Source organism: Orcinus orca, chromosome 20, assembly GCF_937001465.1.
Source record: "Orcinus orca chromosome 20, mOrcOrc1.1, whole genome shotgun sequence".
Classification (NCBI taxonomy): domain Eukaryota; kingdom Metazoa; phylum Chordata; class Mammalia; order Artiodactyla; family Delphinidae; genus Orcinus; species Orcinus orca.
Genome location: NC_064578.1, coordinates 19640756 through 19668730, shown reverse-complemented (window position 1 = coordinate 19668730; position 27975 = coordinate 19640756). Strand labels below are relative to the sequence as shown.

The 27975-nt window shown below is 49.6% G+C and overlaps 2 protein-coding genes across 2 annotated transcripts in view; one reads left to right on the top strand and one right to left on the bottom strand.

Moving 5' to 3' along the window:
• The first annotated feature begins 10267 nt into the window (after window positions 1–10267).
• On the top strand, window positions 10268–18791 carry CMTM3 (CKLF like MARVEL transmembrane domain containing 3). Its single transcript, XM_004280896.4, has 5 exons — window positions 10268–10506; window positions 13593–13748; window positions 14791–14886; window positions 15292–15412; window positions 17417–18791. Exons 1-5 carry the CDS (start codon window positions 10360–10362, stop codon window positions 17443–17445), a joined length of 549 nt encoding a protein of 182 aa, XP_004280944.1. The 5' UTR covers window positions 10268–10359; the 3' UTR covers window positions 17446–18791.
• Window positions 17976–27975, bottom strand: part of CMTM4 (CKLF like MARVEL transmembrane domain containing 4) — a 70071-nt gene continuing 60071 nt past the window's right edge. The window contains exon 4 of the mRNA XM_004280894.3: window positions 17976–27119. Within this exon, the coding sequence (XP_004280942.1) occupies window positions 26955–27119 (165 nt within the window). The 3' untranslated portion in view covers window positions 17976–26954. The remainder of the gene's footprint in view (window positions 27120–27975) is intronic.

Genomic DNA, 27975 nt, shown 5'->3' with positions numbered 1-27975 from the left:
TCAGTGCTCTGGAAGATAAAGTCCAGGAAAGCTCCCAGAAAGTAAAGCAAAGAAGGCAAGGAGATTATTTTAGAAGAACTTAAGAGAGACAGGGAGGATAAATCCAAGAGGTTCAACAACCATCTCAAAGGGATCCCATAATGCGAGAACAGAAAAAAAGGGAGGGAAGGAAATAACCTAAGAAACAACTGGAAAACATTCAGCTATAGAAAAACTAAAGTGCTCTGATGTAAAGGGGCCACCTAGTGGTGAGCAAGTTTACTGGAAAAGGATCCTCACGTCCACATTTCTTGGTGAAATACGGGAACTCTAAAGATAAAGAGAAAATCCTAAAAGTTTTCAGAGAGAGAGAAACAGCAAAAAGATGTTACTGACAAGAGAACAACACCAAACATCAAAGGCCACCCTGGATATTAGAAAACAGTGAAGCAGTAGCTTCAAAGTTTGGAGGGAACTAGCAATTAAGTGGAAAAGCAAATAAAAGACTTCCCCGCCCCTGCCCCTGCAACCAGTAATGACTCCAAGATTACCACTGACAAATACTTGCTAAAAAAAATAAATAAAAATCATAATACAACCAAAAAGGTAGGTTGTTTTGGTTTTTTTGTTTGTTTTTTTAATTGTAAGGGGAACTCCCTTTGTCAAACCCTTTATTTGGCTATAAAAAAGCAAAAGAAGAAAATGAAAAAAGAACTGCACCTCAGTTCAACTTGAAATTTATGGTAAAATATCAGACGTATCAACTTGAAATTTATGGTAAAATACACATAAAATATACCATTAGTGACATCTAGTACATTCACAATGTTCTGCAACCATCACCACCCATCCGGTTCCAGAACATTTTCATTACTCCAAAAAGAAGCCCTGTATCCACTAAGAAATCACTCCCCATTCCTTCCTCTCCCCAGCCCCTGGCAACCGGTAACTTCCTTTCTGTGTCTGTGGATTTGACTACTTTGGGTACTTCATGTAAATGGAGTCATACAATATGTGGACTTTTGTGTCTGGCTTCTTTCACTTAGCATGTTTTCAACTTCTATGAACATATAGTGTGTATCAGTACTTTGTTACTTTTTAAAAAGGGATAATTAAACATTTTATTGAGGTAAAATTTACATAATATAAAATGAACCATTCTAAAGTGAACAATTCAGTGGCATTTGTTACATTCACATACTTGATGTATGAAGGACCAGACAATGTCTCATGAAGGAAAAGACAGACAACAGAAAGTAATCCCAAGAATATCACAAATGTTAGGATGATTAAACAGATTTGAAAGAGAACATTATAACCATGCTCTAAGAATACATGAAATAAATGGAAAGATAGAAAGTCTCAGAGGAGAAATAGAAGATAATTTTTTAAAAAAGAATCAAGTGGGAATTTAAAAACTGCTAACAATAACCAAAATACAAAACTCATTGGATGGGGCTTCCCTGGTGGCGCAGTGGTTGAGAGTCCGCCTGCCGATGCAGGGGACACGGGTTCGTGCCCTAGGTCCAGGAAGATCCCACATGCCGCGGAGCGGCTGGGCCAGTGAGCCATGGCCGCTGAGCCTGCGCGTCCGGAGCCTGTGCTCCGCGGCGGGAGAGGCCACAACAGTGAGAGGACCGCGTACCGCAAAAAAAAAAAAACTCATTGGATGGGCTTAATGGCAGAATGGAGATGACAGAAGAAAAGAGTTAGTGAACTTGAAAGATCAATAGAAATTATCCAATCTCAACAAAAGATCAAAACAAAATGAACAGAGTCTTGGGGACTTTAGAGATAATTCCAAAAGGTCTAACATTTGTATAAATAGATACTTAGAGGAGAAAGAGTGTGGGAAAAAAATTGAAAAAATGATGGCTGACAACTTCCCCAAACTGGCAAAAGACATAAATTTATAGTTTCAAGTTCAGTAAATTCCAAATAGAATAAATTCAAAAAATCCATGCCCAGATACATCATAATCAAATTTTTAAAAACTAAAAATGAAGAAAAAACTCTTGAAAGCAGCCAGAGGAAAATGATGCATTACTTATAGAGAAACAGCAATTTGAATAATTGAGGATTTCTTATCACAGACCGTGGAACACAGAAGGAAGTGGCACATTTTTCAAGTGCTGAAAGAAATTAACTGTCAATCCAGAATTCTATATCCAGTGAAATTACCTTTCATCAAGGAAGGCAAAATAAAGACATTCTTGAAAAGAGTAAAACTAAGAGAAAGCATTCCCAGCATATCTACTCTGAAAGAACTGCCAAAGGAAGTTCTTCAGACAGAAGGGAAATGATACCAGAGGAAAATATGGAATTTCAAAGATTAAGGATGAGCAACAGAAATAGTAAATATCTGTGTAAACAGAATATCCTTCTCCTTGAGTTCTTTAAAATGATTTTTGAAAGCAAAAATCATAACATTATCTGATGGGATTTCCAATGTATGTAGATGTAATATGTAGATGTAATATGTATGACAACTATAGCATAAAGAGGGGAGGACAAAAGAACAAATATGGTGGTCAGGTTTCTATACTGTATTTGAAGTGGTAACAAGTTAATTCTATGTAGACTGAAAAGTTAAACATGTATTTGCAATACCTATAGAAAGCACTAAAAAAACTGGACAAAGAGATAGAGTAAAAAACCTCAGTTTTTAAGGTAGGTAAGTTATAATGGAATACTAAAAAATATTCAAATAATCCAAAATGAGGCAGAAGGTGAGAAATGAGAACAAAAAGAAGGAACAAACGGACAGAAAAATGGTAGATCTAAATCCAAATATACAAATAATTATATTAAATATAAATGGTCTAAATACACCAGTCAAAATAGATAAATTGCCAGATGGATAAAAAATTTTTTAAAAAGACCCAACTATATGCCATCTGCAGGAAACCCACTTTAAATATAGTGCTATAGTTAGATTAAAAATAAAATGATGGGAAAAGATATTCCATGAAAACACCAATCAAAAGAAAACTGGAATGGCAATATTAATATCAGACAAAGTATAAAGCAAAGAAAATCACCAGGGATGAAAGGGTCAATTTGCTTTATGAAGGAGATATAACAATACTAAATGTTCCTAACAACAGAGCCTCAAAATGTATAAAGGAAAAACTGATTGAACTGAAAAGAAAAATGGACAAATCCACAGTTATTGTTGAAGATGTCAACTCTTCTCTCAATAACTGATAGAACAGGTACGGAGAAAATCATCAAGGATATAGAAGAACTAAACCACCACCAATCAATTGGATCTAATTGACATTTACAGAACATTTCACTCAACAAATACACTTTCTTTTCAAGCATACATAGAGAATTCACCAAGATGGACTATATCCTGAATCACAAAACAAATCTCAATACATTTAAAAGAACTGAAATTATACAAAGTATGTTCTCTGACCATAACAGAATTAAACTGGAAATTAATAACATAAAGATAAGTAGAAAACCTCCAAATGTTTAGAAATTAAACAACACACTGCCAAATAATCTGTGGGTCAAAGATAAAGCCTCAAGAGAAATTAGAAAATATTTTGAAGTAAGCAAAAATGAAAACACAACATATTAAAATTTGTGAGATGAAACTAAAGTAGTACTTAGAGATTTATTGCATCAAATACTTATATGAGAAATGTATAAACAAGAATGCCAGGAACTTCCCTGGTGGTCCAGTGGCTAAGACTCCATGCTCCCAATGCAGGGGGCCCCGGTTCGATTCCTGGTCAGGGAGCTAGATCCCACATGCCACAACTAAGAGTTTGCATGCCACAACTAAAGATCCCACATGCCACAGCTAAGACCTGGTGCAGCCAAATAAATAAATATTTAAAAAAAAAAACAAGAATGTCAGATAAATGCTACCAAAAAGAAAGTAGGGGTGGTGAACTTAATATTAAATGAAACAGAATTCAAAGTTAAAGGCATTCACTAGGAAAAAGAAAGATGTTTTATTAAGATAATATCTAATAAAAATGACTATATGCTAGGCACTGTTCTAAGATACATTAACACATTTCATCCCTATAGTAGTCATATGACTTAGGTAATATTATTCTCCTCATCTTGCAGATGGAGAAACTGAGAACAGAGAAGTAAAGAAAGTGGTAGAACCAGTGCTTATGCTCTTAATTGCTATACTCCACTGAACAAAATTATGTTAACATTTGTTCATCTAACATCATATCTTAAAAAAAAAAAGCTCAAAAACTATTAGAAATGCAAGGACAGAGTAATAAACCTAAAACCTTAGTGAGGGCTTCCTTGGTGGTGCAGTGGTTAAGAATCTGCCTGCCAATGCAGGGGACATGGGTTTGAGCCCTGGTCTGAGAAGATCCCATGAGAAGATACATGCCATGGAGGAACTAAGCCCAGGCGCCACAACTACTGAAGCCCGCACACCTAGAGCCCGTGCTCCGCAACAAGAGAAGCCACTGCAATGAGAAGCCCGCGCACCACAACAAAGAGTAACGCCCCCTCGCCACAACTACAGAAAGCCTGTGCGCAGCAATGAAGACCCAACACAGCCAAAAATAAATAAATAAAACCTTAGTGAGTAGCTTTAATATACCTGTTTTAATAAGTCAAATATATCAAGTAAAAAAGGGTAAGTATACAGAGGGTTAAAATTACATACTTAATAAGATATATAATGGATACATAGATAAATTTTGTACCCAACAAATAAAAGAAAACATTCAGTCTTTTTAAACACACATGGAACATTTACAAAAATTGACTCTGTTTATTAGGACACAAATCTTAACAAATTCCAGAAAGCAGAACATATAGAACTATTCTCTGAATAAAATACATAAATTAGAAACTAACCACAATGTACAGTCCAAAATTTATCTAATTAAAAATGTAAAAATACCTTTTTAAAATTATTCTTGGGGGACTTCCCTGATGGCGCAGTGGATAAGACTCTGCGCTCCCAATGCAGGGGGCCCAGGTTTGATCCCTGGTCAGGGAACTAGATCCCGCATGCATGCCGCAACTAAGACTTTGCATGCCACAACTAAGAGTTTGCACACCACAACTAAGAGTTCGCATGCTGCAACTAAGGAGCCCGCCTGCCGCAACTAAGACCAGATGCAACCAAATAAATAAATATTTTTAATAAAATAAAATAATTCTTGGATTAAAGAGGAGCTTGAAACTGAAACAACCAGCTAATTAGAAATGGATACAAACTAGAGCAATATTTTGGGGATGTGTATGAAGTGATCCCCAGAGAAAAATTTATAGCTTTAAATGCATTCATTAGGAAACAATAAAGAATAACACAAAAAATAAAATGAAATAAAAACAAGAGGTCAATTCTATTTATGAAAATCAAGGCCAAAATCCCAAATAAAATACTAATAAAATGAATCCAGAGGTTTATCAAAAGATCAAAACACCATGACCAAGAAAGGCACATCCCACTACATCTAAGAATGGTGAGCATCATAGACCCTGCTACTGTCATTCACTACATTTATATTTTCAAGGAGAAAAACAGCAGGTTCTAAAAGGAAAATCTGTATGGCAAAAAAGCAAAGCAAAAGACAAATGACAAACCAGAAAAAAAATTCAGAACTCACATTTCAAGATTAATTTCCTGAATATATGTATTCTTAGATATTAATTTTTAAAAATCAACAATAGAAAAAATATGTGAAGGACGTGAAAAGTCAGTTCTCAGAAAAGGAAATGCAAATGGCTCTTACACATGCAAAAAACCCAAGTTTGATTCACTCATAACTAGAGAAATGCAAATTAAAAGTGTCCAGAGGGGGCTTCCCTCATGGCTCAGTGGTTAAGAATCCACCTGCCGGGCTTCCCTGGTGGCGCAGTGGTTGAGAGTCCACCTGCCGATGAAGGGGACACAGGTTCGTTTCCCGGTCCGGGAAGATCCCACATGCTGCGGAGCGGCTGGGCCCGTGCGCCATGGCCGCTGAGCCTGTGCTCCGCAACGGGAGAGGCCACAACAGTGAGAGGCCCGCGTACCGCAAAAAAAAAAAAGCATTCGCCTGCCAACGCAGGGGACAGGGGTTCAAGCCCCGGTCCAGGAAGATCTCACATGCCATGGAGCAACTAAGCCCGTGTGCCACAACTACTGAGACTGCGTTCCCGCGAGCCACAATTCCTGAAGCCCACGCGCCACTACTGAAGCCCACGCACCTAGAGCCCGTGCTCTGCAACAAGAGAAGCCACCGCAATGAGAAGCCCGCGCACTGCAACAAAGAGCAGCCCCCCGCTCACCGCAGCTAGAGAAAGCCCACGTGCACCAACGAAGACCCAACTCAGCCATAAATAGATTAACAAATTAATTAATTAAAAAAAAAACTGCCCCAAGGGACTTTCCTGCTGGTCCAGTGGTTAAGACTCCACGCTCCCAATGCAGGGGGCCCGGGTTCCATCCCAGTTCAGGGAACTAGAGAACTAGATCCCGCATGCCGCACCTAAAATAGCCCGCATGCCGCACCTAAAATAGCCCGCATGCCGCACCTAAAATAGCCCGCATGCTGCAATGAAGATCCCATGTGCTGCAACTAAGACCCAGAGCAGCCTAATTAATTAATTAATTAAAAAAACAACTGTGCGGAGAGATCTTGGTTGCTAAACACCATTCTCCAGTAAAAAGCACTGGAGCTCCTTGGAAGAACAGCTTATCCTAGGGCTGGGATGGGGAGAATATAATATGAACCTGAAGCATCTTACAGTGTCAGAAAATAAGGAAATGTATGGGAACTCCCTGGCAGTCCAGTGGTTAGGACTTCACGCTTCCACTGCGGAGGGCAAGGGTTCGATCCCTCATCGGGGAACTAAGATCCGCATGCCGCATGGCCAAAAAAAAAAAAAACACGGAAAAAAGACAAAAAGACGGGGCATGTTAGGTACAGAGGCACCCACCTGAAGGAGGTCCTAATGGCCAAAGATGGAACTACTTAACCAACAAAATTAAGCACAATAGTACATAATTATAACCCAAAGAATAAGATAAATAAGTAAGTGGAGGAGAACAGAAAATATTCCTTACACAAAGAATGTAAAAGGAAAAGGGCCACCCCGCTTCACCCCACAGCAGACATGTCTTGGTGCCATCCTGTGTGACGGGTTCTGGGATGGGGCGGGCCATGGACAGGCCCCTAGGGAGCGCAGAGCCTGCCGGGGAATGCACAGTCGTCACGGGTCTCCAGTCACCTCATACGAGGGTACCCACCCGGATCGGCCTGCCCTCTCCTAGGCCCTCTCAGCCACTCTAGTCAGTCACTGTATTTTCTTTTTTCTCAGAACCCTTTCAGTAGCAGAGAGATAAATTACATGAACTACTACGCACCCCTTTTAAGTGCACAGTTTGATGTGTTTTGACAAACGTACGTCCCTGTAAAACCATCACCCCAGTCGAAATAAAGAACATTTCCAGCGCCCAGAAAGCTTCCTCCCGCCCCCAGGCAACCACTGATCTGACTTCTCTCACCACAGCTTAGTTTCGCCTGTACTAGAATTTCACAAAAGTGGACTCATACAGTATCATCCTTTTGAGTCTGACTTTCTTCATTCAACATAGTATCTGCCAAATGCATCCATGTTGCTACGTGTGTCAAAGATTTATTTCTTTTTATTGCTGAGAAGTACTCCACTGTATAAATGTCCCACAGTTAGTTTATCCCTTTACCTGTTGATGGACTGTGGGTGGTTTCCAGGGGGAGCTATTAAAAATAGGGCTGCTATAAACATCTGCCTACAAGCCTTTGTAAAGACACGTGCTTTCATTTCTCTTGGGTAAACACCCAGGAGTAAAATGGCTGGGTCATATGGTAGGTCTCTGTTTAACTTTCTGAGAAACTGCCATTAAGACAGGAATAAAGACACAGACCTGCTAGAGAACGGACTTGAGTATATGGGGAAGGGGAAGGGTGAGCTGTGACAAAGCGAGAGAGAGGCATGGACATATATACACTACCAAACGTAAGGTAGATAGCTAGTGGGAAGCAGCCGCATAGCACAGGGAGATCAGCTCGGTGCTTTGTGACCACCTAGAGGGGTGGGATAGGGAGGGTGGGAGGGAGGGAGACGCAAGAGGGAAGAGATATGGGGATATATGTATATGTATAACTGATTCACTTTGTTATAAGGCAGAAACTAACACACCATTGTAAAGCAATTATACTCCAATAAAGATGTAAAAAAAAAAAAAAAAAAGGAACTGCCGAACTGTCTTCCCAAGGGGTGGTAACAATTTCCACCCCGTCAGTGGTGTCTGAGAGTTCTGGTAGCTCCACGTCCTCAGGAGCACTTACTCAGCAGCATCCCCTTTTTACGAAGCCACTCTGATAGGTGTAGAGTACAATATGATTTCATGGCGGCTTTAATTCACATTCTTAGATGTCTAATGATATTGAACATCTTTCCACATGCTTCTTGGATGTTCATATATCTTTGTTGAATCGTCTGTTCAGATCTTTGGCCCATTCTTTAAATTGGCTTGTTTTCTTCTTATTATTGAGTTATAGTTTTGAGGCATGTTTTACTTAACACAGATCAGAACCAGGTCATTCTCTGTTCTAATCTTCACCGGGCCTCCTCCCAGGGAATTTGGAGTAAAATCCAAACACCAAGGCCTGGTCCTCCACAATGTGGCTCCGCCCCTTGTCTGATTTATCTTCTCCCCCAGCCCTTAGCTCAGTCCTCTCATCCACACAGGCTGCCTGGCTGCACTCTGAACCAGCCAGACATCTATTACCAGGAATCATCTTATTCAGGATTCTCTGGACATGCTTAGTGTTTACCCACCCAGCCTCCCCGCAAACAAAGCTGGGGTTTCCCTGCATCCTGGGCTTCTAGCACTGCTGTAGAATGAATAAATAAATGAGTGAATGAATGTCTCTTACCTAGCTGGAAAGGTTGGGGAAGTCTCCTCTGAGAAAGTGACAATGCAGTATGATCACAGAAGAAAAGGAGGAGTTAATCAGATAACACGGTGGAGAAAGAGCATTCCAGGTAGAGGGATCAGCATGTACAAAGGCCCTGTGGCAAGAGGGAGCATGGAGGAGATAAGAAGCTCTACAGGTGGGAGAGACAGAGGAAAGGATAGCAAGGGGCTGTTTTTACTCTCTATACCCAGACCCTGAGCAAGATGGAAGCTCCCAAGGTTTTTCCAGGTGAGGAGAATGGAGGTGACTGTGACTGATGATTTAAGCATCCCTCTGGCTGCCAAGAGAGGAAGCAGAGAGGCCTCCTAAAGACACCATCACAACAGTCCAGGAAGGAGACAGCAGTGGTCTGAGATCTAATGGAGAATGTGGTGATGAGATGGACAGAGATCTAAGAAAGCTTTAGGAGGCGAAGATGTGTGGGCCTTGGTGATAGATGGGGGGTGAAGGTGAGGGTGGGGTCAGGGAGAACGAGGCCAATCCCCAGGTCTCTGGCTCTTGGGGGTGGAAGGGCAGATGGCAGTGCCCTTGGCAGAGGCTCAGGCATAGTGAGAATGTCATGGGCTGGGTATTGGTCACACTGAACTCCAGACGCCCTGGAGACATGTGTGTGTTGTGTAAGGGCTGGGGCTCCGAGGTCTCTATCTGGGAGTCCTCCTGGGATGAAGATGGGGGTGGTGCCGAACCCAGGGCTGGGGCAGACAACAAAGAGGCCGCAGGAGGCTGGGCTGGCCAAAGATGGGAGGGGTGGTCAGGGGAGAAAGAGAGAAGAAGTGGGGCAGGGAGCTGACAGTGGGGTGAAAGCCGCAGGAAGACAACAGAGAGGTCTCGCTGTTTGAAGGCCTAGGTTCCTGGATGCCCGACGCGAGCTAGGGCAGTAAGCTAGACTGGAGACAGCGAATGCAGACAATCTTCTGGGCAAGGAGAGATGGGTGGGAGCTCCGACGGGGGGCGGCAATAAAAAGGTCTCCAGCCGCCAGGACAAGGGTGAGGGGAGAATGCGGGGGTGAGCCTGAGGAAGCCCCAAGCCAGCATCACTGCCAGTCGGACCAGCGAGGGCCTAAGCAGCCCCGACAGCCAAAGTCCGAGGGGGAGGAGGAGAGGGGAAGAGGAGGAAGGCGGGCGGAAGAGGGGAGAGAGGAGAGGAGCGGGGAGAGAGGAGAGGAGGGGGCAGGAGGGGGGAGGAGGGGAGAGGGCGGGAGGCGAAGAGGGGAGGAAAGGGCAGGAGAGGGCAAGAAGCGAGGAGGGGCGGAGCGCGGGCGGGGCGGGGCGGAGCGCGGGCGGGGCGGGGCGGGGCGGGGCGGGGCGGGGCGGGATGAGCCCCCGCGCCCAACTGGTCTGGCTCGATCCTCCTTCCGCACAGTCAGGGTTTCCGTTTCCCTCCTGTACGCAGAGTAAGGGGGAGCGAGGCCGAGCCGCGGCCGTCGCCGCCGCCATGTGGCCCCCAGACCCGGAGCCCGACCCAGACCGCGAGCCTGCCGGCCGCTCCCAGCCCCACGCGGCCCTTCCCGGGCTCCGCGCCCTCCTGCCGGCGCGCGCCTTCCTCTGCTCGCTCAAAGGCCGCCTCCTGCTGGCGGAGACGGTGAGTGCGGGCCCCTGGCCCCCTCCCGGCGGCGCGGAGACCCCTGCGGCAGCTCCCGCCTGCAGCTCCCGGGCGTAGGGCTAGGGGCGCCGCCTTCTGTACGGCCGGGTCCTGGCGCCCTGTACGGCCGGGTCCTGGCGCCCCGCCCGGCCGGTGCCCCTCGCAGCCCCGCGAAGTTGGGCTGAGATCGGCAAACTTCCGCGGTTTGGGACGGGCTCGCTGAAGCTCAGCCGCGGGTCGGAGGCGAGGCGGGAGCCGCAGGGAAGCTTGGGGAGGAGGCCCCCGACGCGGCGGCCGGGCCCCTGGGAGCTCGGCCCAGCGCTGTGTGACCTCCGGCGCCTCCGCCCTCTCTGGGCCTCTGGGACGGGCTGCGTCCCCGCATCTTCTGGCCTCCATCGGGGGCACCCCGCTCCGCATAGCCTCTCGCCACGCCCGGGCCGGGCCTAGGAGGAATCGGCCGTTCGCGAACCCCAGGTCGTTTCTCTGCTCCATGGCCCGCTTTCTTGGGCTCAGGGAGGACCGACCGGGCCTCGAGCTGCAGGGCGGAAGCCAGAGTGGAGTCCAGCCAGCTGGGAGGGGGGACCCCCGGGATTGGGTGAGGCCCGGGCCACACAGTGGGGGGCGCGCAGGGAGCCCACCCCCACCCAGGCTGCTGAGGGGCGGCCCAGCGGGGTGACTTCATCCCCCTCCTCCCCTCCCTCGCTAGGATCCAGCCGTCCCGCCCCCGCTGAGCTCCTTCCTCCTTCCCGCCCCCGCCCCCCACCCCAGGCCCGTCAAGAGGCCTTTGTCCTCGGGACACTCGGAAAACTCCTGCACTGTCAGCCTGTGGGGTTGGGGTTTGGTGCTGGGCCTCTGTGGAGGGAAGGGGAGGAAGAGGCCAAGCGGAGGGGAGGCGGGATAAGAGTGGAGCACTTGTTACTTAGATCTCCAGCAATTTGATAATCTGTCATTACTCCCACTTTGCAGACAAGAAAGCTGAGGCCCGAGCCTCTAGGGGATTTGACATGGGTCAGTTGAGGGCCAGGGGACAGCAGGGATCAGAGAGAGGAGGGTTCTGCCGCAGCCTCTCCTTTGTACCACCCAGAGCTGATAGCAGGAGGCCGTCCTACCACCTCCTCTGCCTCTGGGGTCAGCCCAGAGGTCACCAGCCTGGCACCTGCCGGACTCCCAGATGAGGCATCACGGTCCAGGACTCGCAGCTCACACTCCAGGGAGTTGCCTCCTGGTTGGCCACGCAGCCCCACTTTGGAGATTGATGGGAGCCGCTTTTTTGGAGAAGCCTTGAATCCACCATCCCCTGAGGGGACCCCAACCACACCCCACTCAGGCCCACCTCATGGATGGGGGGGATGCTGGCCAGAGCCTAGAGGAGGCCCTCGGCAAAGCTGGGCGCCAAGAATCTAGGTCTAGGAGGATTAAGTGCGGAGGAGGGACGGATGAGGAGTGGGCACTGAAGACGCAAGGGGAGCCACTGGAGGTCACTCCTGCCCCCTCAGGTCACCTCTGGCTGCCCCTAGGCCCAAGCAAGTGGGGAGGCTGACGTGGGCAGGAAGGGGGAGGAAGTTGCCACCAGGAATCAGGGACTGAGGAAACAGAATCGAGAGAGGGATCCCCAGAATCAGGCTTTGGGGGTAGGGGACAGGAAAAGGAGGGACAGAACAGCCTTTGGCAGAGGAAGTAGAGGATAGGGCCAGGCCAGGCCAGAGTCCTGTGGCCTTGCCTTCCTGGGAGGCCCTAGCAGCCTCTCAGCCCATCTCTACGCCTTAGTTTCCCATCTGTTCAAGTTGGGCTCAGCTACCTCCATTGTCATGTTCAGACCAGATACGGGTGCTCTTCAGCTCATTTGTCTGAAGCTACCACAGGGCCTCCTGTAGGGCATCTGGGTGTCATCCCCACATAGCCCCCTGGCCCACTCTGAGCTACTCAGCCATGGACCTGCTCAAACCCAGCCAGAGTGACCAAAACCAGGACAGATAAAGGCCAGCAACCACAGGGCAGTGTTGCTTAAGAACTCCAGATGTGGAGTCAGCCAAGCCAGAGTTCAAATTCTGATGCCCTCTTCTTAGCTGTATGACACTGAGCACACCACTTCATCTCCCTGAACCTCACTCTTCTCATCTGCAAAGTGGGCTGTGCAGGGCACCTGGTGCCTGGGTGGTGGTGAGGAGCTGAGGAGGCCCCACAAGCCTCAGCAGGCACTGGTCCAGTGAACAGCCCCGTCATCCCCGTCTGCTCTTCAGAGCACACGGGTCTGCAGAACTAACCAGGGGCCTCGGCATCCTCACGCATCAGTTGCCGCCCACAGTGTGTGGACAGGGCTGCAGAAAACACTTTAATTCTTAATCAGTTCCTCATTACAGTTCACCCCACCTTTCACAAAGGCTGAACAAATGATGCAGCAGGGCATGAAGTGTCAGTGTCACCACTCCCTCTCCTGGATGTTTTCGCCTTATTGTGAAAATTTGCAAATATACCAAGAAAAAACCCCATATACCCACCACCTAGGTTATACTATTTGCTTTATCACATATCTATCTGTCCATCAAAACGTTTTATTTTTTGATGCATTCAAAGTAAATTGCAGACATCAGTACCTTTCAACTCTGAATACTTCAGCATGTGTATCATTAACTAAAGCACCACATTTGTGTAGTTTTTCAGGTAAATTTTTCATTCAAGCACAAATCTTGGGTGTAATTTTCTGAAACTGGCTCCTGCTTAGTGGACTGCCTTTGAGACGGCTTGGGTTTGATTTTCCCGTTGGGCACCATCTGAGTTGGTGGATTCTGCCGTAGAGCCTCTGGGGTGGGTGGGAGTGGCACAGCCCCAGGAGGCAGCTTCCTGGGGGGCTGGACGCAGGAGAGGCTGGGGCTTCCTGACTGGGTCCCGGCAGGGAGCTGGCCTGAGGTCAGGATGCAGAGCCATGCCCAGAGGCACTGGGGGCAGCACAGGTGTGCATCTGATGGAGTTCTAATCCTGCAGCTGCAGGACTGGGCAGGTCACTTCACCTGCTGGAGCCTCCTCTAGTCCTGCCTGCAGGGAGGGGCTGTGCACAGGCTCTGACTTCTCCCTCCACCACCTCCCAGGGTCTCTCTTTCATCACCTTCGTCTGCTATGTGGCGTCCTCAGCATCCGCCTTCCTCACAGCGCCCCTGCTGGAGTTCCTGCTGGCCCTCTGCTTCCTCTTTGCTGATGCCATGCAGCTGAACGACAAGTGGCAGGGCTTGTGCTGGCCCATGATGGTGAGGGCTGGGGCCCCGGGAGGAAGGGGTTGACCGGCTATCACGGAGAGTTGTGCATTTCGGCCCTCACCCTTTCTTCAATGCACTGGAGGGGGCGTTTGCAGTTGGTTGAGCCTGGTGGGTAGGCCTGGCCTCGGATGACCCAGGCCACATGACCCAGGGCAGGTTGCCGTGCCTCCAGGGCCTCCAGTGTCCCTCTGTGAGGCTACGAACCCCAGACGGCATCCTCCCCCCTCGCCATCAGGTGGCGCTGGTGTTCCCAACTGGGCCCATCGGCATGAGTCTTAGCCGCAGGAATTCTAGCCATTTCCACACGGGGCAGGGCAGGTTAACTGAGGACTTGCAGGGCTTACCCAGATCTCAGCTGCCTGACAACTCTTTTTATCACCTGGGAGGGCCCAGAACCCCATCCCGGACTTTGCTGTATGAAATGGGTAAGAGAGAAGGTACAGCAAAGGCTGCACTTGAACTCTGGTCTCCTGACTTCATACCCAGCGTTCTTCCTGATGGGCTGCACCCCCTGTCCCCATTTTAGGGACCAGTAGACAGAAACCATGATACATAAATGATCTGCCACAAGTATGTGGCAAAGCAAGGTCCGGGGCCAGATCTCCCTATTGGAGAGCCAGAGGGAGCAGTGACAAGATTTCCAACTTCTCCCTGCCCGCCAAACGGGGAAGTCTGCATCTGGGCCAACCCACAGGGAGAGCTGCAGCCTGGTCCGTACCCTGTTGTCCACCTGGCAGAGGACGGCAGCCTACAGGGGGCCACTGGGCAGGGGCGGGGTGGAGGTTGGGGGAGGACCAGGGAGTGCAGGTGGGGCCAGGAAGAGCGGGAGCGCCGTGGACGCTGGACCTGGGGGCCGCATGTGTCCAGGCTGCCAGGCCCATCCTCCTCTGACGGTGGGATTCCGGCCCTGTTCTTGGCACACAGTGCCTTTCTGAGCCCCTCTCCCCTGCCTCGGCTCCCAGCGGCCCCCTTCCCATGCTGTGCCCCACTCCAGGGAGCTCACGGCGCTGTGACCATGCCCCTCTCTCCCCAGGACTTCCTACGCTGTGTCACAGCGGCCCTCATCTACTTCGCCATCTCCATCACAGCTGTGGCCAAATACTCGGACGGAGCTTCCAAAGCAGCCGGAGTGAGTAGCCACTCTACCCCTGGGAGGGGGCGATGCCCAGTGATGCCCCACTCAAGTTCACCCCACTCCTAAGTGGGTGCCCCTCTTAGCTTCTTGGGCATATTCTGCCTCTGCCTCGGTACCTTGGACTTTGACGTGGATCTCAGCGACTCCACTGTCCTCTTATTGGAGATTTACTCTGCCCAGTGTTCAAAAAGGCTGTTTGCCAAACCAAGTTAACAGCTCGTTTTTCTATCTGTCATTAACAGGAGGGGTCTGTGTCCGCCAATCTGAGCTACTTATCCAAGCAGATAAAAACAAAGCTATGAGGATGGGGCAGCGGCTGCTCCGGCTGCCCCCCCCCCATTCCCAGGCTCCCAGCTCCTGATGACACGTCCCATCCTCCCTGTCCCCTGTATCCCACAGGTGTTTGGCTTCTTTGCCACCATCGTGTTTGCAATTGACTTCTACCTGATCTTTAACGATGTGGCCAAATTCCTCAAACAAGGGGACTCCGCAGGTGAGACCGCAGCTGACAAGGCAGAAGGTAGGTAGCCACCCTGTGGGTCCCACCAGGGAACCCAGCGCATCACCTAGAACGGTTGATGCAGGGGCCCTGCTCTCCCCTGGGGACACTCGGCTAGTTTGAGGCTGGGGTAAGAGCATTTCCTCTCTCCCCATGGGCAGGAAGTGTTTTCACAGCCTGGTTCTCCTATCCCTTCATGCGGCACTGATCATAAAGCCCGCCGATCCCCTCTGGGGAGCACAGGATTCCCCAGGGCCTCAGCCTTTCCAGGAAGGGCAAGCTGAGGGCACGCCCGGCACCTCCTCCTCATGAAACCTTCCCTGACGAGCCCCCAGCGCGGCCAGTCACTCGCCTTCAACTCCCTGGACGCCGTCCACTGGGCTGCAGCGTGGCCGCCTGTCCCACAGCAGCGCCCCCGCTCCCCAGTCTCGCCTACCCCCAGCTTAAGGGCCAGCGAACCAAGCTCTCATGCTTATCCGCAGCACCCAGGCAAACACAGTCAAGCTCGGGCTTGTTTCACTTTTTAGACCCAAAGAAAGTGCCACAGACTTTTTGGTCCCTCAAGCCATCCTTCAGCTCAGAATGGCTGTTGTGCCGTTACCTGATTTAAAAAACAAAAACAAAAAACCCCTGCAAGTTAGACGGCTGGTTTTTCCATCCGTGACAGCAGCCATACCAACGTGTTGCATCCTCGGGGTGCATGTGCCCAGCTGGGGGCCCTACAGGGGTGCATCCAAGCTCCAAGCTGGTTTGGAACTTGTGATCTCCCTCAGGCCCTCCTCAGTCACAGCCCAGGGCTCTCCCGCCCGGGGAGGCCACCAGACGAGGTGGAGGTCCCTGCCCAGGGGGCAGGAGTTACAGGGGCGGTGGAGGCTCCAGCACAGAAATGCTGGGAAGCCCAGGAGCTGACCCGGAACGGAGGGCCCAGGCCATTTACCTGCCCCTTCCTCTCCACACCCCCAGGCAGGCTTTAAATGGAGAAGCAGGTGTCAGCTCCCTGCAACTGAGTAAATCGGATGTTTGGCTCAGCACCAAACTCCCCCAGCCTGGTGTCCCATGATCCCTTGCGGCCCTTCTGTCAGCCTCTGTTGATCCAAACACCTACAGAGGCTGCCATGTGCTGGGCCCTAGGGATGTGCAGACGGGCAAGGCCAACTACCTGCCCTCAGGGAATTCAGCCCAGACAGGAATTAGATCCAGAGACAAAGTGGTGATGTACACACACGGCACAAACGGGGCACGAGGAGCCCAGAGTAGATGTCAACCATAACAGCACAACGAGAGCTAACAGAGGTAGGGATGAAGCAGCTGAGGGAGCACCCACCCTATGTGCCAGCTAGGAGGCTGTGGAGGTGACCCCATTGCTGGGTTTTGATGGATGTATAGGAGTGTGCAGGCAGAAAAAAATGGGACAGGTGGAGGGAAGACAACAGAGTATAAAGGGCAGGTGAGGTGTTTCTCTGGAACAGGTGGTCGTGTCCAGTGAGGATCAGCAGTGACATGTGGCTGGACAGAAGGACAAGGGGGGGCTTTTGAGGGGCCTGTAGGCCCCGCCTTGGAGTTGGCATCTCTCCACTGAGTGCCTGCTGTCCCCAGGCAAGTGACATCGAAACTCCTGGGGCAGGGGAGACTGAAACTATGAAATGGCTAAAAAGAAGCTTCCTGATTTTCCAGTATGTTTTAGTGTCTTGGGCAATAGCTAGCCCCATTTTGACCTGCTGAACTGCGGGTTGGGGGGCAGATATACAACCCTGACACCTCCAGGTAAGAACGGCCCAGGCAGATTTGGGAGGGCCTGGAGCCCCAGAGCAAGGGGCATCTGGGCTCCCCACCTCCATTCGACTGCACCCAGAGGCTCCCAAGCACTCGATGGTCCTCGCGCCAAGCAGACGCCACCCACGGCACCATCAGCTGCAGGAGCGGCCTGAGCCCCGGGTTCCAGCTGACAGTGCCTCCCCGGAGATGGCTCCCAGGCACCGCTGGCCCCGAAACTCCTGCCAGGCATCCTCTTTGCTTTCCTTTCAGAAGAGAATTCCGACTCTGACTCCGACTGAAGACCCGACCTGCCCTGGCAGCCTGAGCCACGCAGGCCTCCGCTCCTGCACCTCCTGACCGTGCTGGCCGGAGTGTGGCCAGGGGACCGTGCATGTTGGGAGGGAGGCTGTGACTTCTCGCCCAGCAGCGGAAGTTGCTGACGGAGCAGGCCTCCTCACAGCCCCAGGGTGACGTTCCTGAGCCTGGCATACACGATGACACCCCTTGGCGCTTAGCACTCTCCAGCCTCTCTCTTCGTGAGGGCGTCGTTCCGCCACTTCTCATTTCTGTCCCACAGACCTTAAGCCCTTGAACCTCTGCCAAAAATCAGCACAAGGGGACAAAGCAGATAGAGCCTTGTTATACCACTGCAGGAAGCACGTCATGCTGTGGTGAGTGTGGGGGAGAGACAAGACAGAAACCGGCAGAGGGCCATCCCTGGGCCCCAGCGGCTTCTGTCTGCATCTGGTGCCCCTGCTCACGGCAGGCATTTTGTTGAGAACGACGCTTCCAAGATTCTTTTGTTCAAGGAGCAACAGTTCCCTCTTCATTCTTTTTTTTTTTTTTTTTTTTTTGCGTTACGTGGGCCTCTCACTGTTGTGGCCTCTCCCGTTGTGGAGCACAGGCTCCAGACGCGCAGGCTCAGCGGCCATGGCTCACGGGACCAGCCGCTCCGCGGCATGTGGGATCTTCCCGGGCCGGGGCACGAACCCGTGTCCCCTGCATCGGCAGGCGGACTCTCAACCACTGCACCGCCAGGGAAGTCCCCCTCTTCATTCTTGAAGCAGGGAGAAAACTGGCCTTTGCTGTGTGATCTAGGAGAGAGTGGGTCCCAGTGCCCATGAGTGATACTTTACACCCCTGGAGACCATATCTTCTTCAGATGACATGCCTATTCTGGGTCTAAGACTGTTTCAAGAAGAGCTCGTAGACTAGCTTACCAGGTCCAAGAGATCGAGGGCTCCACACGACAAAGTGGCAGTGACAGCCCCCAGGGCAGCTGGGCAGGCCCAGCCAAACCCTGTCTTTCCTTGGGCCGTCAGCAGGCCAGAGGCTCTCGGGCCCTCAGGACAATGTGCTTCTGAACACCTGACCCTCACGAGGGGCGAGACGTGCCTTCTGTGTTCACCTAAGGACCTTATTATGCTGTGCATGTATCTTCAATGGGATTTTGTAACTTTATAATTTTTTTTTTTTTACACAAAAGCAGCTTCTTACATGGCATTTCCTGTGACCCAAGAGGCCTTGTGAACGAGCCAGAGCTCTGGACTCATGTTTTGGACATTTGTAATCTTTGTTCTTCTCTTGCATGTGAATCTCCTACCCTGAAAAAAGCCATAATGGATTAAATCAGACTGACTTCCTGCTTGGAGTGTGTGTGTTTGAAAAAAACCTTACACACCCGGAGCAACGCTGCCGGGTGTCATGCGTCAGCAGAGTGGTCCCACGCGCTGTGTAGATCCTGGCAGCTCCAGGTTACAGCAGTGATGCACGCGCACTTGTTCCCCACCAGGCCCCCGCTAGGCGTCGGCACGTTTACTCTACACCTCACACAATCCTCTTTCACAGTTCAGGAAACTGATGGAAGGTTCGGTGACTTGCCCAGGTCCTCACAAGAGGCCCAGGGTCTCACCCACGCATCAGGCTCACGTCCCATGGTAAGTCAGTGCTTTGGCCCCGGCGATGGAAAAGGATCGAGGCATTCTGCCCCAACTTTCACACACAGTGTGTTCTGAAAACACGTATGAAAGTCGACTGTGCAGAAGCCAACGGGCCTGTGGGTGTGGCCCCACCTCGCCAGGCCCAGCCAGGCCCAGCCAAGCCGCCTGTGGACAGCGACACTGCAGAGTCCTCACCCCCAACTGTGGCTGTGTTCAACCCCCGCCCTACGGGCCTGTTTCAGGATCCGGGCCACAGCCTTTGAAGGGGCGGGAGGCAAGGCAGAGCGAAGAAAGAGATGACACTGTTTTTACATGTCCGTTTATTTATTAAACAAGAACTCCTTCATGACAATTTAATACAGTATTAGCGATTAGTGTTGAGAAAATTATTTCCCTCTACATACAAAAATACAGATTTGAACACTATGAAAACAATCAGGACAAGTACCATGAAAAATTGGTCCTTCAAAAGAAATAAAGAGGGAAAACTGAGGGCAGCACAAGGCTTTGTCTGCTGTCAGGGACAAACCAACAGGAACAAAGGCTTTGGGGCCCCCAAACCACTCCAAATGAATAGAGTCAAACGTGGGAGCCTGTGGGAGCCGGGTGGTGCCCACCCCAGGGCATCCACACCAGCTTCAAAAGCCAGGATGGGAGCTCTGACCTACCAACAGCGTAAACCAAAGTTTGCCAACCAGGCGTCACCTCAGGTCGCCCTGCAGCTGTGTCTACACTGTTAAAGGAAATAGACTTTTAAGAAGCAAAGTGTAGTAGTTGTTAAATTAACATTGCCCCTCTCCCAAGTATCACTGGGCCAAGTACCGAGTAATCACATGGGAATTATCAGCCATCTGACTCGACTTCCTTTGTTAGAAAATGACACATTCCGACCCTTCAAAGCGACGCACACACACACACAAAAGCTACAGTTGTATGTTTTAATAAATCCATTCCTTCATTTTAAATGGGCTCAGCGAGTTTACTCAAGACTTTTCTTGACCAGACATAACTCAGTCCTGCAGGGGTGGGAAAGCAAAAAGAGCAGCCGGCACGTCCTCTGTGTCTTAATTTCATCAAGCTTGTCACAGCAGGGGATCTATTACGTTTGGGCGGGAAACCAGGAAGGGCCACGGAACCTACCCAGGGCATCCACAAACCAATCTGAGATCCGAGTAGAAGGTGAGCCCGAGACCAGCAGAGATTCCCCCCCCCGCCCCCCAGCACGTCTCACGCGGGCAGAGGGAGGCTGGCCAAGGCGGAGGACGGCGGCCTGAGCTGATCTGGAAGACAGACACCAGCCAGAGAAAGGGCTTTTTTCACCGTTTTAGACCCAAAGAAGGGGAAGTCAGAGCACCGAGAATGTTCTGTTCTTTTTTTATGGAACCACTTTCCTCTTACTGTTTGAGATGAGCAGTGGCTGTTCAAACTGAAAAAGGGGTTAAAAAATGCCAAATGCAGTTATACTGATTAATAACTATTTCACAGAAATATATTCTTACTCTCAGACTGTTTAAATAAGCAGAAACGAGATGTTGGGGAGAAAGCAGCAGAAAACAAGACAGGAAAAGCCGGCGGGTTGGGGTTTTTTTTTTCTTCTTTTTTAAGATATATAATGAAGTTTAAAGGGAAAACGACCAAACCTCAAAACCAACATTGCTGGAAGCAATATTAAAAGGACAAAATCTAAAATCATGCTACAAAAATAGTGTTATCTTGTTTAACTAAATGTACATCTTTTTTTTCTTCAATTCCATGATTGACAAGAGTGTTCATGTGACTGACACACGGAAGGCACCAAAGGTGAAGTGATTATTATTTGTCTTAAAATACACAAGACATAATTACCTACTTTGGGAAAAGAAAAAATACAGTCATACCTGTAATAAATAGTTAAGTGTTTTTGCCACGGGTTCCTGAACCCCTACAAATTTCAACATATACAAATAGTTTCGACCCCTAGCATTCTTTTAGAGGAAACTACATCAGAATCAAGTTATGAAAAGCACTGGTTTTATCCACATACGTCAGTTTCATCATGAGGCAGGATTTGAAAACTCGGTTTTAAACGGGTTACGGAGTGACAGTTGGAAGCAGGCGAGAGGCCTTAGCGGCCTGGGCCAGTCCCGGGAGGCGGCACAGGCATCCTGCCCTCCCGCTCCCCCAGGAACCCTTGGACCAGCCAGTTCTCCCTCCAAGCACTGAGTATCTGCCTTCCTCACATCTGCAGAAAGGAGAACAGAGTTGAAACTTGCAAAACCATTCTGGAACATGCAGGAAAGCAAAACGGCCCACGAAGGGAAGCAGACAGACCCGGCCCTGCCTGCGTGGACACCAGGCCCCCATGCTGTCCTCGTTTCCTGACCGTCCCTTCAGGTGGCTTTCCTGATAAAAGGGGTGCTTCCTACCGGGTTTCAGCAGTGTCCTCCAAAGACGACTCAGATTGGATAGTTCCAGGCTACTACTGAAACCCGTACAAACCACTGTCAGATCAATTGTGTCACGCGTTCTCTCCTCTGAGGTGCAGTTATAAAAAGAAACTTTGGGCCTCTCCCTAATCCCACCAACAAAGCTGATTAAGGTCATTTGAGACAAGTTCCTACTCTAAATTAGAACCATGAAAGTTCTGATGTAGCTCACTAGAGTCCAGGCTATTAACCCCTTAATGAAGGCTCTCGGCCTTGTGTAGAACGCATCCCAAAGAAAACACAACACTCCAGGGTGTCTAGATAGCAAGTCACCCAAATTAAAGTCTTGGCATAAAAACTAGACAACAGACTAACCCTGTGAAAAAGAGACGATTCAAGGACCCATAAACTAAACTTTATTCTAGGCAAGTCGCCACTGATTTACTCAGCGGACTTACGGGTAATTTTTTTTCTTTACTTTTATGTTTATAGAATAATCAAAACTAGAAAGGAAAAAATAAATCCCCAAGGTTGAGAAATTATATCCAAATGGAAAAAGAATCTAGACCAAACGAAGGGAAACTATATCAGAACCCACCCCTCTGTGTCAAGCCTAAAAGTATATAAATGCCATTTACTGGTGTGAAGAAAAGTTAAACAAACATTCAACTTTGAGAAGAAAATTCTTCTAGATCTAACAGATATCGAGGGTATTTTCTTTCAGAGACAGTTTCTAAATAAAAGAAATGTAAACAGCCAGATATTTCAAATGACCTTCTCAACCGACAGTTATGATTTCAGAGATATCTGCTGAGAAGAGAAGAAACAGGAGATTTCATAAAGAGCCAGGAGCGTTTACAAAGCCACGGCAGGCGGTGTCAGGCCTGCGTCCTCTCTGAGGGGCACCCAAATCAGAATCCGAGTCACCTGTCCAGACCTGTGAGTCCCCAAACTCACACCAAGAGCCCGGCGCCAAGGCACGCTGTTCCCCACGCTGGCTCCTGCTCTCCGGTGGGCTCCAGAACACAAGACCTCGCTTTTCCAAAGAGGGCAGGAAGCACCCTGGGTGGGTAACCACGTCCAGTGCTCTTGACAGGCCCACGGCAGACATTCTGAGCCTCCCCCTCCTCCCTCTCCCCTCCCAGACCCGCCCCTGCTCCCACTTCACCGGCTGTCACCTAGCTGGTCCTGGGAATGGTTGCTGATGAAATAAGAGGGAGCCCCTGAGTTCTGCGAACTTCACTAGGAGCCAGAAAACTGTCTGGAGACCTCACACGCTAATGGCAGTCGCTGGAGCAGGAAGCAACTTTTTATTTCACTTGAGACAGTCAATCGGCAGCAGCCTAGAAGGTGTTTTCACCTTTTGCTACCTGTGTAACGTCATATTTTCCTGTAAACCAGAGGTGGAGAAAATGAAAATCTGGCACTGGCACAAAGACTTCATGGTTGCTTTGTTTTGAACATGGATGGCACAACGGGACCCACTTCAGTCGTCACGGCCTCCCAGAATCACTACAGGGGCCGCACGTTGTCTCCACACTTTATTCATCCGTTAGGACAGATTCTAAGAACGACCCACAGAACATCTTGTACAGCCCGAGATTAGGAACTTGGTCCGCCTCTTAAACACGTGGGTTTCTTCCCAAACAGCACATGCGAGTCAACAAGAAAAGGTGAGCTTGGGCCACACACACATGAAACTGGGAGGGGATATTCAAGGGTCATTCGCTGCAAGCAAGAATTCACATACACATGCAGACAAAAGGGTTAGTGCTTCATCTCCTCAGAGGCCGCATGTGGCTTAACCCAAGATTGAATCACTAAGAAACCTTCGAAGAAAGGCAGATGAAACTGCAAACTTTAAAAGAGTAGGAAAGTTTTCAACTGAGTCACAAAGCTCTCTCCAGAAGCATCCGACACAGGGTGGGGTCGGACACACTCCATGCCTGCCCATGGGCATGAGCCTTTAGCCAAAGGGCAGTGATGGTGCCCGAAGGGCAGGGGGTGGCATCCACCTTCCAGAGCCGAGCCCTCAGAACCAGGCTGTGTCCTTGGCTTCCCTGGGGCCAGGCCGGGCTTCATCCACGCTGGCATCTTGGTTCAAGTTGCCATGGAAGACATGGCCATTGGGACTGGGCAGGCTACTACATTCTTGCCTTTCTGTGGACAAAGGGAATCTCTTGGACGACTGTTGCTGTAGAGTGAAAATCTATTTTCTTTGCTTTAAATCGAACTTCTGTTGTGAGATTTTAATCTGTAACTGGCTTTGTCTTTCCCTGGCTTTATATGGAGCCAACAAGTATCTTTAGGCTCTCGTGATTAGAATCTCCCTGTATGAAAGGGAAAAGGTACTTCCCCCCGCCCCACCCCGTGCCTTCAGCAGTGTGAAGGGAGGCTAAAGGAGAATCAGAGAAAAGAAAAAATACCGCATCGACCAAATTGATGCCAGGATAAACTTTCTCTGAAGACGTCAGTGTTTGCATCCATCTAAAACCACCAGAGTTTCCACCAAATGCTTGAGGGTTTCAACCATCCAGTCTCCAGGAACAAATTCAAACATACACAAGTCTGGCACCAACTATGAAAGCCAATATCATCCCACCAGAAAACTGAGAAACACTAAGATTGCCTCAGCCTCAAAAATGCCCCAAACCAAACTGACATGGGTCCATATTGGAACTATTAAATGCAAAAATAAGCTTCCTTCAGTCTGCAAAAAACAGTCCTTTTAAGCCCCCCAAATCTAGATTGTCTTGTTTGTACACACAGACAACATACAGAAAATGCAGGCGTCTTTCCATTCACACTGGACAACCATATTCCTTCCTTCTCACCACACTGCCACGTGTGACAGGACTTATGACTCTGCATCACACCAATTTGCATACCTGGCCACTTCTGGTTGTAGTGGGAGCTTATTAAATATAAAGAAATATATTTACAAAAACCATGGGAGAGTCTCATGGCACAAAGGACATTAAATAGTTACAGGGGAATAAATAATTCCAAGATTCTAACACTAAGATGCAAATTATTCAATAATTCCTAAGTGGCCTATGGCACAAGGTGTCACCACTTTTTATCATCTATCAGCGTTTACAACTGCGATGGGCTTCAGAACCGTTCCTTGCAGCTGACAACACATCCTCAGGAGGCCAATAGGCTCCTTTCAACCAGATGATAAACTGGTTTTACTGAAGTGACTTGGGAAAATTGGGGCAACAACCCTGCCTGAACAGTCTTCTATTTTTCAATCTCACTTCAAAGGCGGCTTTTTTATTGAGGCCAAGTAACATGAGTCCCAGCAGGAGGTTTCTGATACAGTTCAGGGTGGTCCTTCTAAGTGGGCCCCATTTAATGCAAGGCTGAGTCTTTGTGACCCTGTTTTTAAATGGAACTCTCAAAGGGAGAGAAGCCCCATTTTGACTAAGCATATACACTCAACAAATGCAAAATAAATATATAAAATGAACAGATAAAATCCAGATGTCATAATCTCCTCAAAAATCACTACACATAATAGGTATGGAGTTTGTGAAGCATGGTTTGTACGGCCTCACAACATCCACGGGAAGAGGGCTCCGTCAGACCCGCTGTGACCAGGCCTGGCTGCCCTCTGCGGGAACAGAGGGAGGGGAATTACCGCCTGATGAGCTGGGTCTGCACCTGCAGCCCAAGGCCCCTGAGCAGACCAGGGGTTTGAACAGGTGACCTGGGTCACGGCCCTGGAAAGGAACTGCGGCAGAACTGGGATTGTATGGGATGTTCAGTTCAGGGAGCCCTAACCCCGACCCTTCAGAGACAGCACAGTACCGTTTCCTGCGGAATCCCCAGGCAAGCAGCGCTACCTGATCAATCCACCCGCGCAGGGAAATCAGACGCTGCTCTGCTCTGCAGAACGTGATGCCGTGTGTGCACAGCTGAACACTTCTCACACAGGCTCTGCTCGCCCCACCCCCAGACCCAGACCCTCTCTCTCGTTACACCGCACGCTGCTGAAGCTGTAAACACTCACTAGGACAAGATCCTGGGGACTCTCCACGTTAATGCAAAATCTTCCCACCAGCAGTAAGCGTTTTTTTCCTCGGTCAGGGAGAAACACAAAATATTAGAGCTAGAGTGAGGTTTGTAAACATTAAAAACAGTTCAGAGTGAAAACCTGACACGTTAAAACAATTTTTCCATAAAAGATACAATTAGTCTCCAACAGAAAAAAAATAAAAAACTACAGCATCGTAGGGGCTCATTTAACTCAGTCACCACAATAATCGTCACTTTATCGAGAATCAGTTCAAAACCTTACATAACTGGAACTTTCCCCTACAGATTCCAAGATCGACATTCATGGTTACGACCCTGAGGCACAGGGACGACCGTTCCTCTGAAACATCAGTGAAAGGGTGTGTCATGGTGCAGATTCAAGTATTTTCAAATCCTAGACAGATCTACTCAGAATCACTCTAGAACTCTTCTCAGGCATTTGAAAATCAGTGCACACCCCTAAAACAGAGGTGTGTCCCCACCTGTGGTCCATGATGCCAGCAAATGGGCAAGGTTTCGGGCTGGGGGAATGGACTGTATTTCTTTCATGGCTTTTACCTGGGAAGGTAAAATGACAGAGAATCTGCAGTCCAGCCTCAAAGTATTCAGGAAAGGGAGGAAACTGGAAAAAAGATGGTCCCCACATTCCTGGAGGAGAATCTGAGATTCAGGGAGGTGATTCATTTGAGGAAGCATCAGGGGATTTCTCAGCAGGGTAGGAAACAAATGGTGACCCTCCCACAGGTCAGCAGTGCCGCGGCACTGTGCCAAGAGGATGCCAGCTTTTCCCACCCGCCTCAAACCCCAGACCCAGCGAAAAGCTCCGCCAGCACACCCACCGCCAAGACCCTCAGTGTCTCATGTGGCTTTCCAGGCTTGTGCTGGTGTCTCGATGCCCCGGGCATGGAAAACAACGGGGAGAGGGGGATCCTGGCAGCGAGACTAAAGCTGACCTGGGGCAGCTATGGGAGCTGCCCCGGAATCACTGCTCACCGACTGTTCCAACCATGTACCTTCATTCCTTGATTTCCCCCCCCCCACTCCTAGCAGCCCCCATTTAATCCAAAGTCCTGACTTGTCACAAATACATATGACAGGTGGCTCAGAGTCAGACGTGAAGCCTGTGCTCAGGGACAGTGAAGTGGACATGGCAGCCTGTGAGGCCAGCGGCTCCCAGGGCCACCAAACCAGGGGATCTGGGGACCTGTCCCGCCCACCTCTTTCTGAACAGCTGGGCACGGGACTCCCTGCCTCAGGCACCCGCCACGAGGGCCACTGTGAAAACCCTTTCCCAAAATGAACTTTTACCGAGGAGGACAAAATTCAACTTAGTCACATGAAAATCTGACGTGATGAGGGACAGAAAAACTTGATTGAAAGGACGGGCACGAGGAGCAGAGGGAAGAGGACTCTGGCGCGTCCTCACGTGTCCAGGCGCTGGATCTCGGGCCGGCTGTCCACGTCTCTGGACTCCGTGCGGGCGCGGATGTAGTCACTGGCGCTCTGCTGGCGGAGGCTGACTCTCCACTTCTGCGCGGCCAGGAACGCGCTCACCGCGTGCGCCGCGGTTGCCAAGAAGCCAAATATCTACGAGACACAAACCCAGTTAGTCCACGGGCACGTCAGCCGTCTGAGGGGTCTCTGGGCAGCTTACAATGAGCCGAGCTGCAGCAGCTCTCCCAGCTCTAACCCCAACACGCAGCCCCGCTGAATGTTCAGCTTGTCATGGCCAAGTTCATAGTCGTGTGACCCACAGAAAGGCAGGCTAAGGTCTCTTTTAAAGCAATTAGTCTCCAGCAGAAGTGGTTCTACAAGGAAGCAGAAGTGCCTCTTTCACAGACCTTCATGACACTGGTACTCGGAGGAAAATACAATGTAGATGAAACACCATGAGATGAAAAATCAGGGTCCCGCTGTGTGAGCCCCAAATCAAACCGCAAGACCTGACGTTCCAAATCACAGCCCCCAACCCCCACCTGCTATCCAGCTGCCACTCACCTGGGCAGCTCTGGGTGGGCAGCTCCAGGCTGAGAAGCAGTGGAGTTTTAATGATAAGATAATGACTGATGAATCTACTGACTAAAACCTTGGAGAGCTAACAGTTTAGCATTTTTAATAAACCTTTTAACCATCCCCCCCCCCCCAATTACAAAAGTGCTACATATCCTTTGCAAATACAGAACAATAAGGAAATGCAGAACACAGAGGGAGAAACTCTTTCATTGTCTGGCCCCATCCTCCCCAACCCCACCCTGACGGCAGGCATCTGCTTCATTAACACCCCATCTCGGCAGGGAAGGCCCTTAAAAGCAACACCACTAACAGACATCCAGGGCTCCACTGGGAAGAGACTAAAGCAGGAGTTCGCAAACCTGAGTGTGCATCTGAGAGCTTGTTAAAACACGTTTCTGACTCGGCAGCTCTGGGGGAGGCCGAGAAGGGC

Bases quoted from the DNA above. Each gene is read 5' to 3' on its own strand.
- CMTM3 (XM_004280896.4), top strand. From the start codon at position 10,360: ATGTGGCCCCCAGACCCGGAGCCCGACCCAGACCGCGAGCCTGCCGGC. The intron at 10,507-13,592 runs GTGAGTGCGGGC...ACCACCTCCCAG, and splicing joins GCCTCCTGCTGGCGGAGACG to GGTCTCTCTTTCATCACCTT. The intron at 14,887-15,291 runs GTGAGTAGCCAC...TGTATCCCACAG, and splicing joins GAGCTTCCAAAGCAGCCGGA to GTGTTTGGCTTCTTTGCCAC.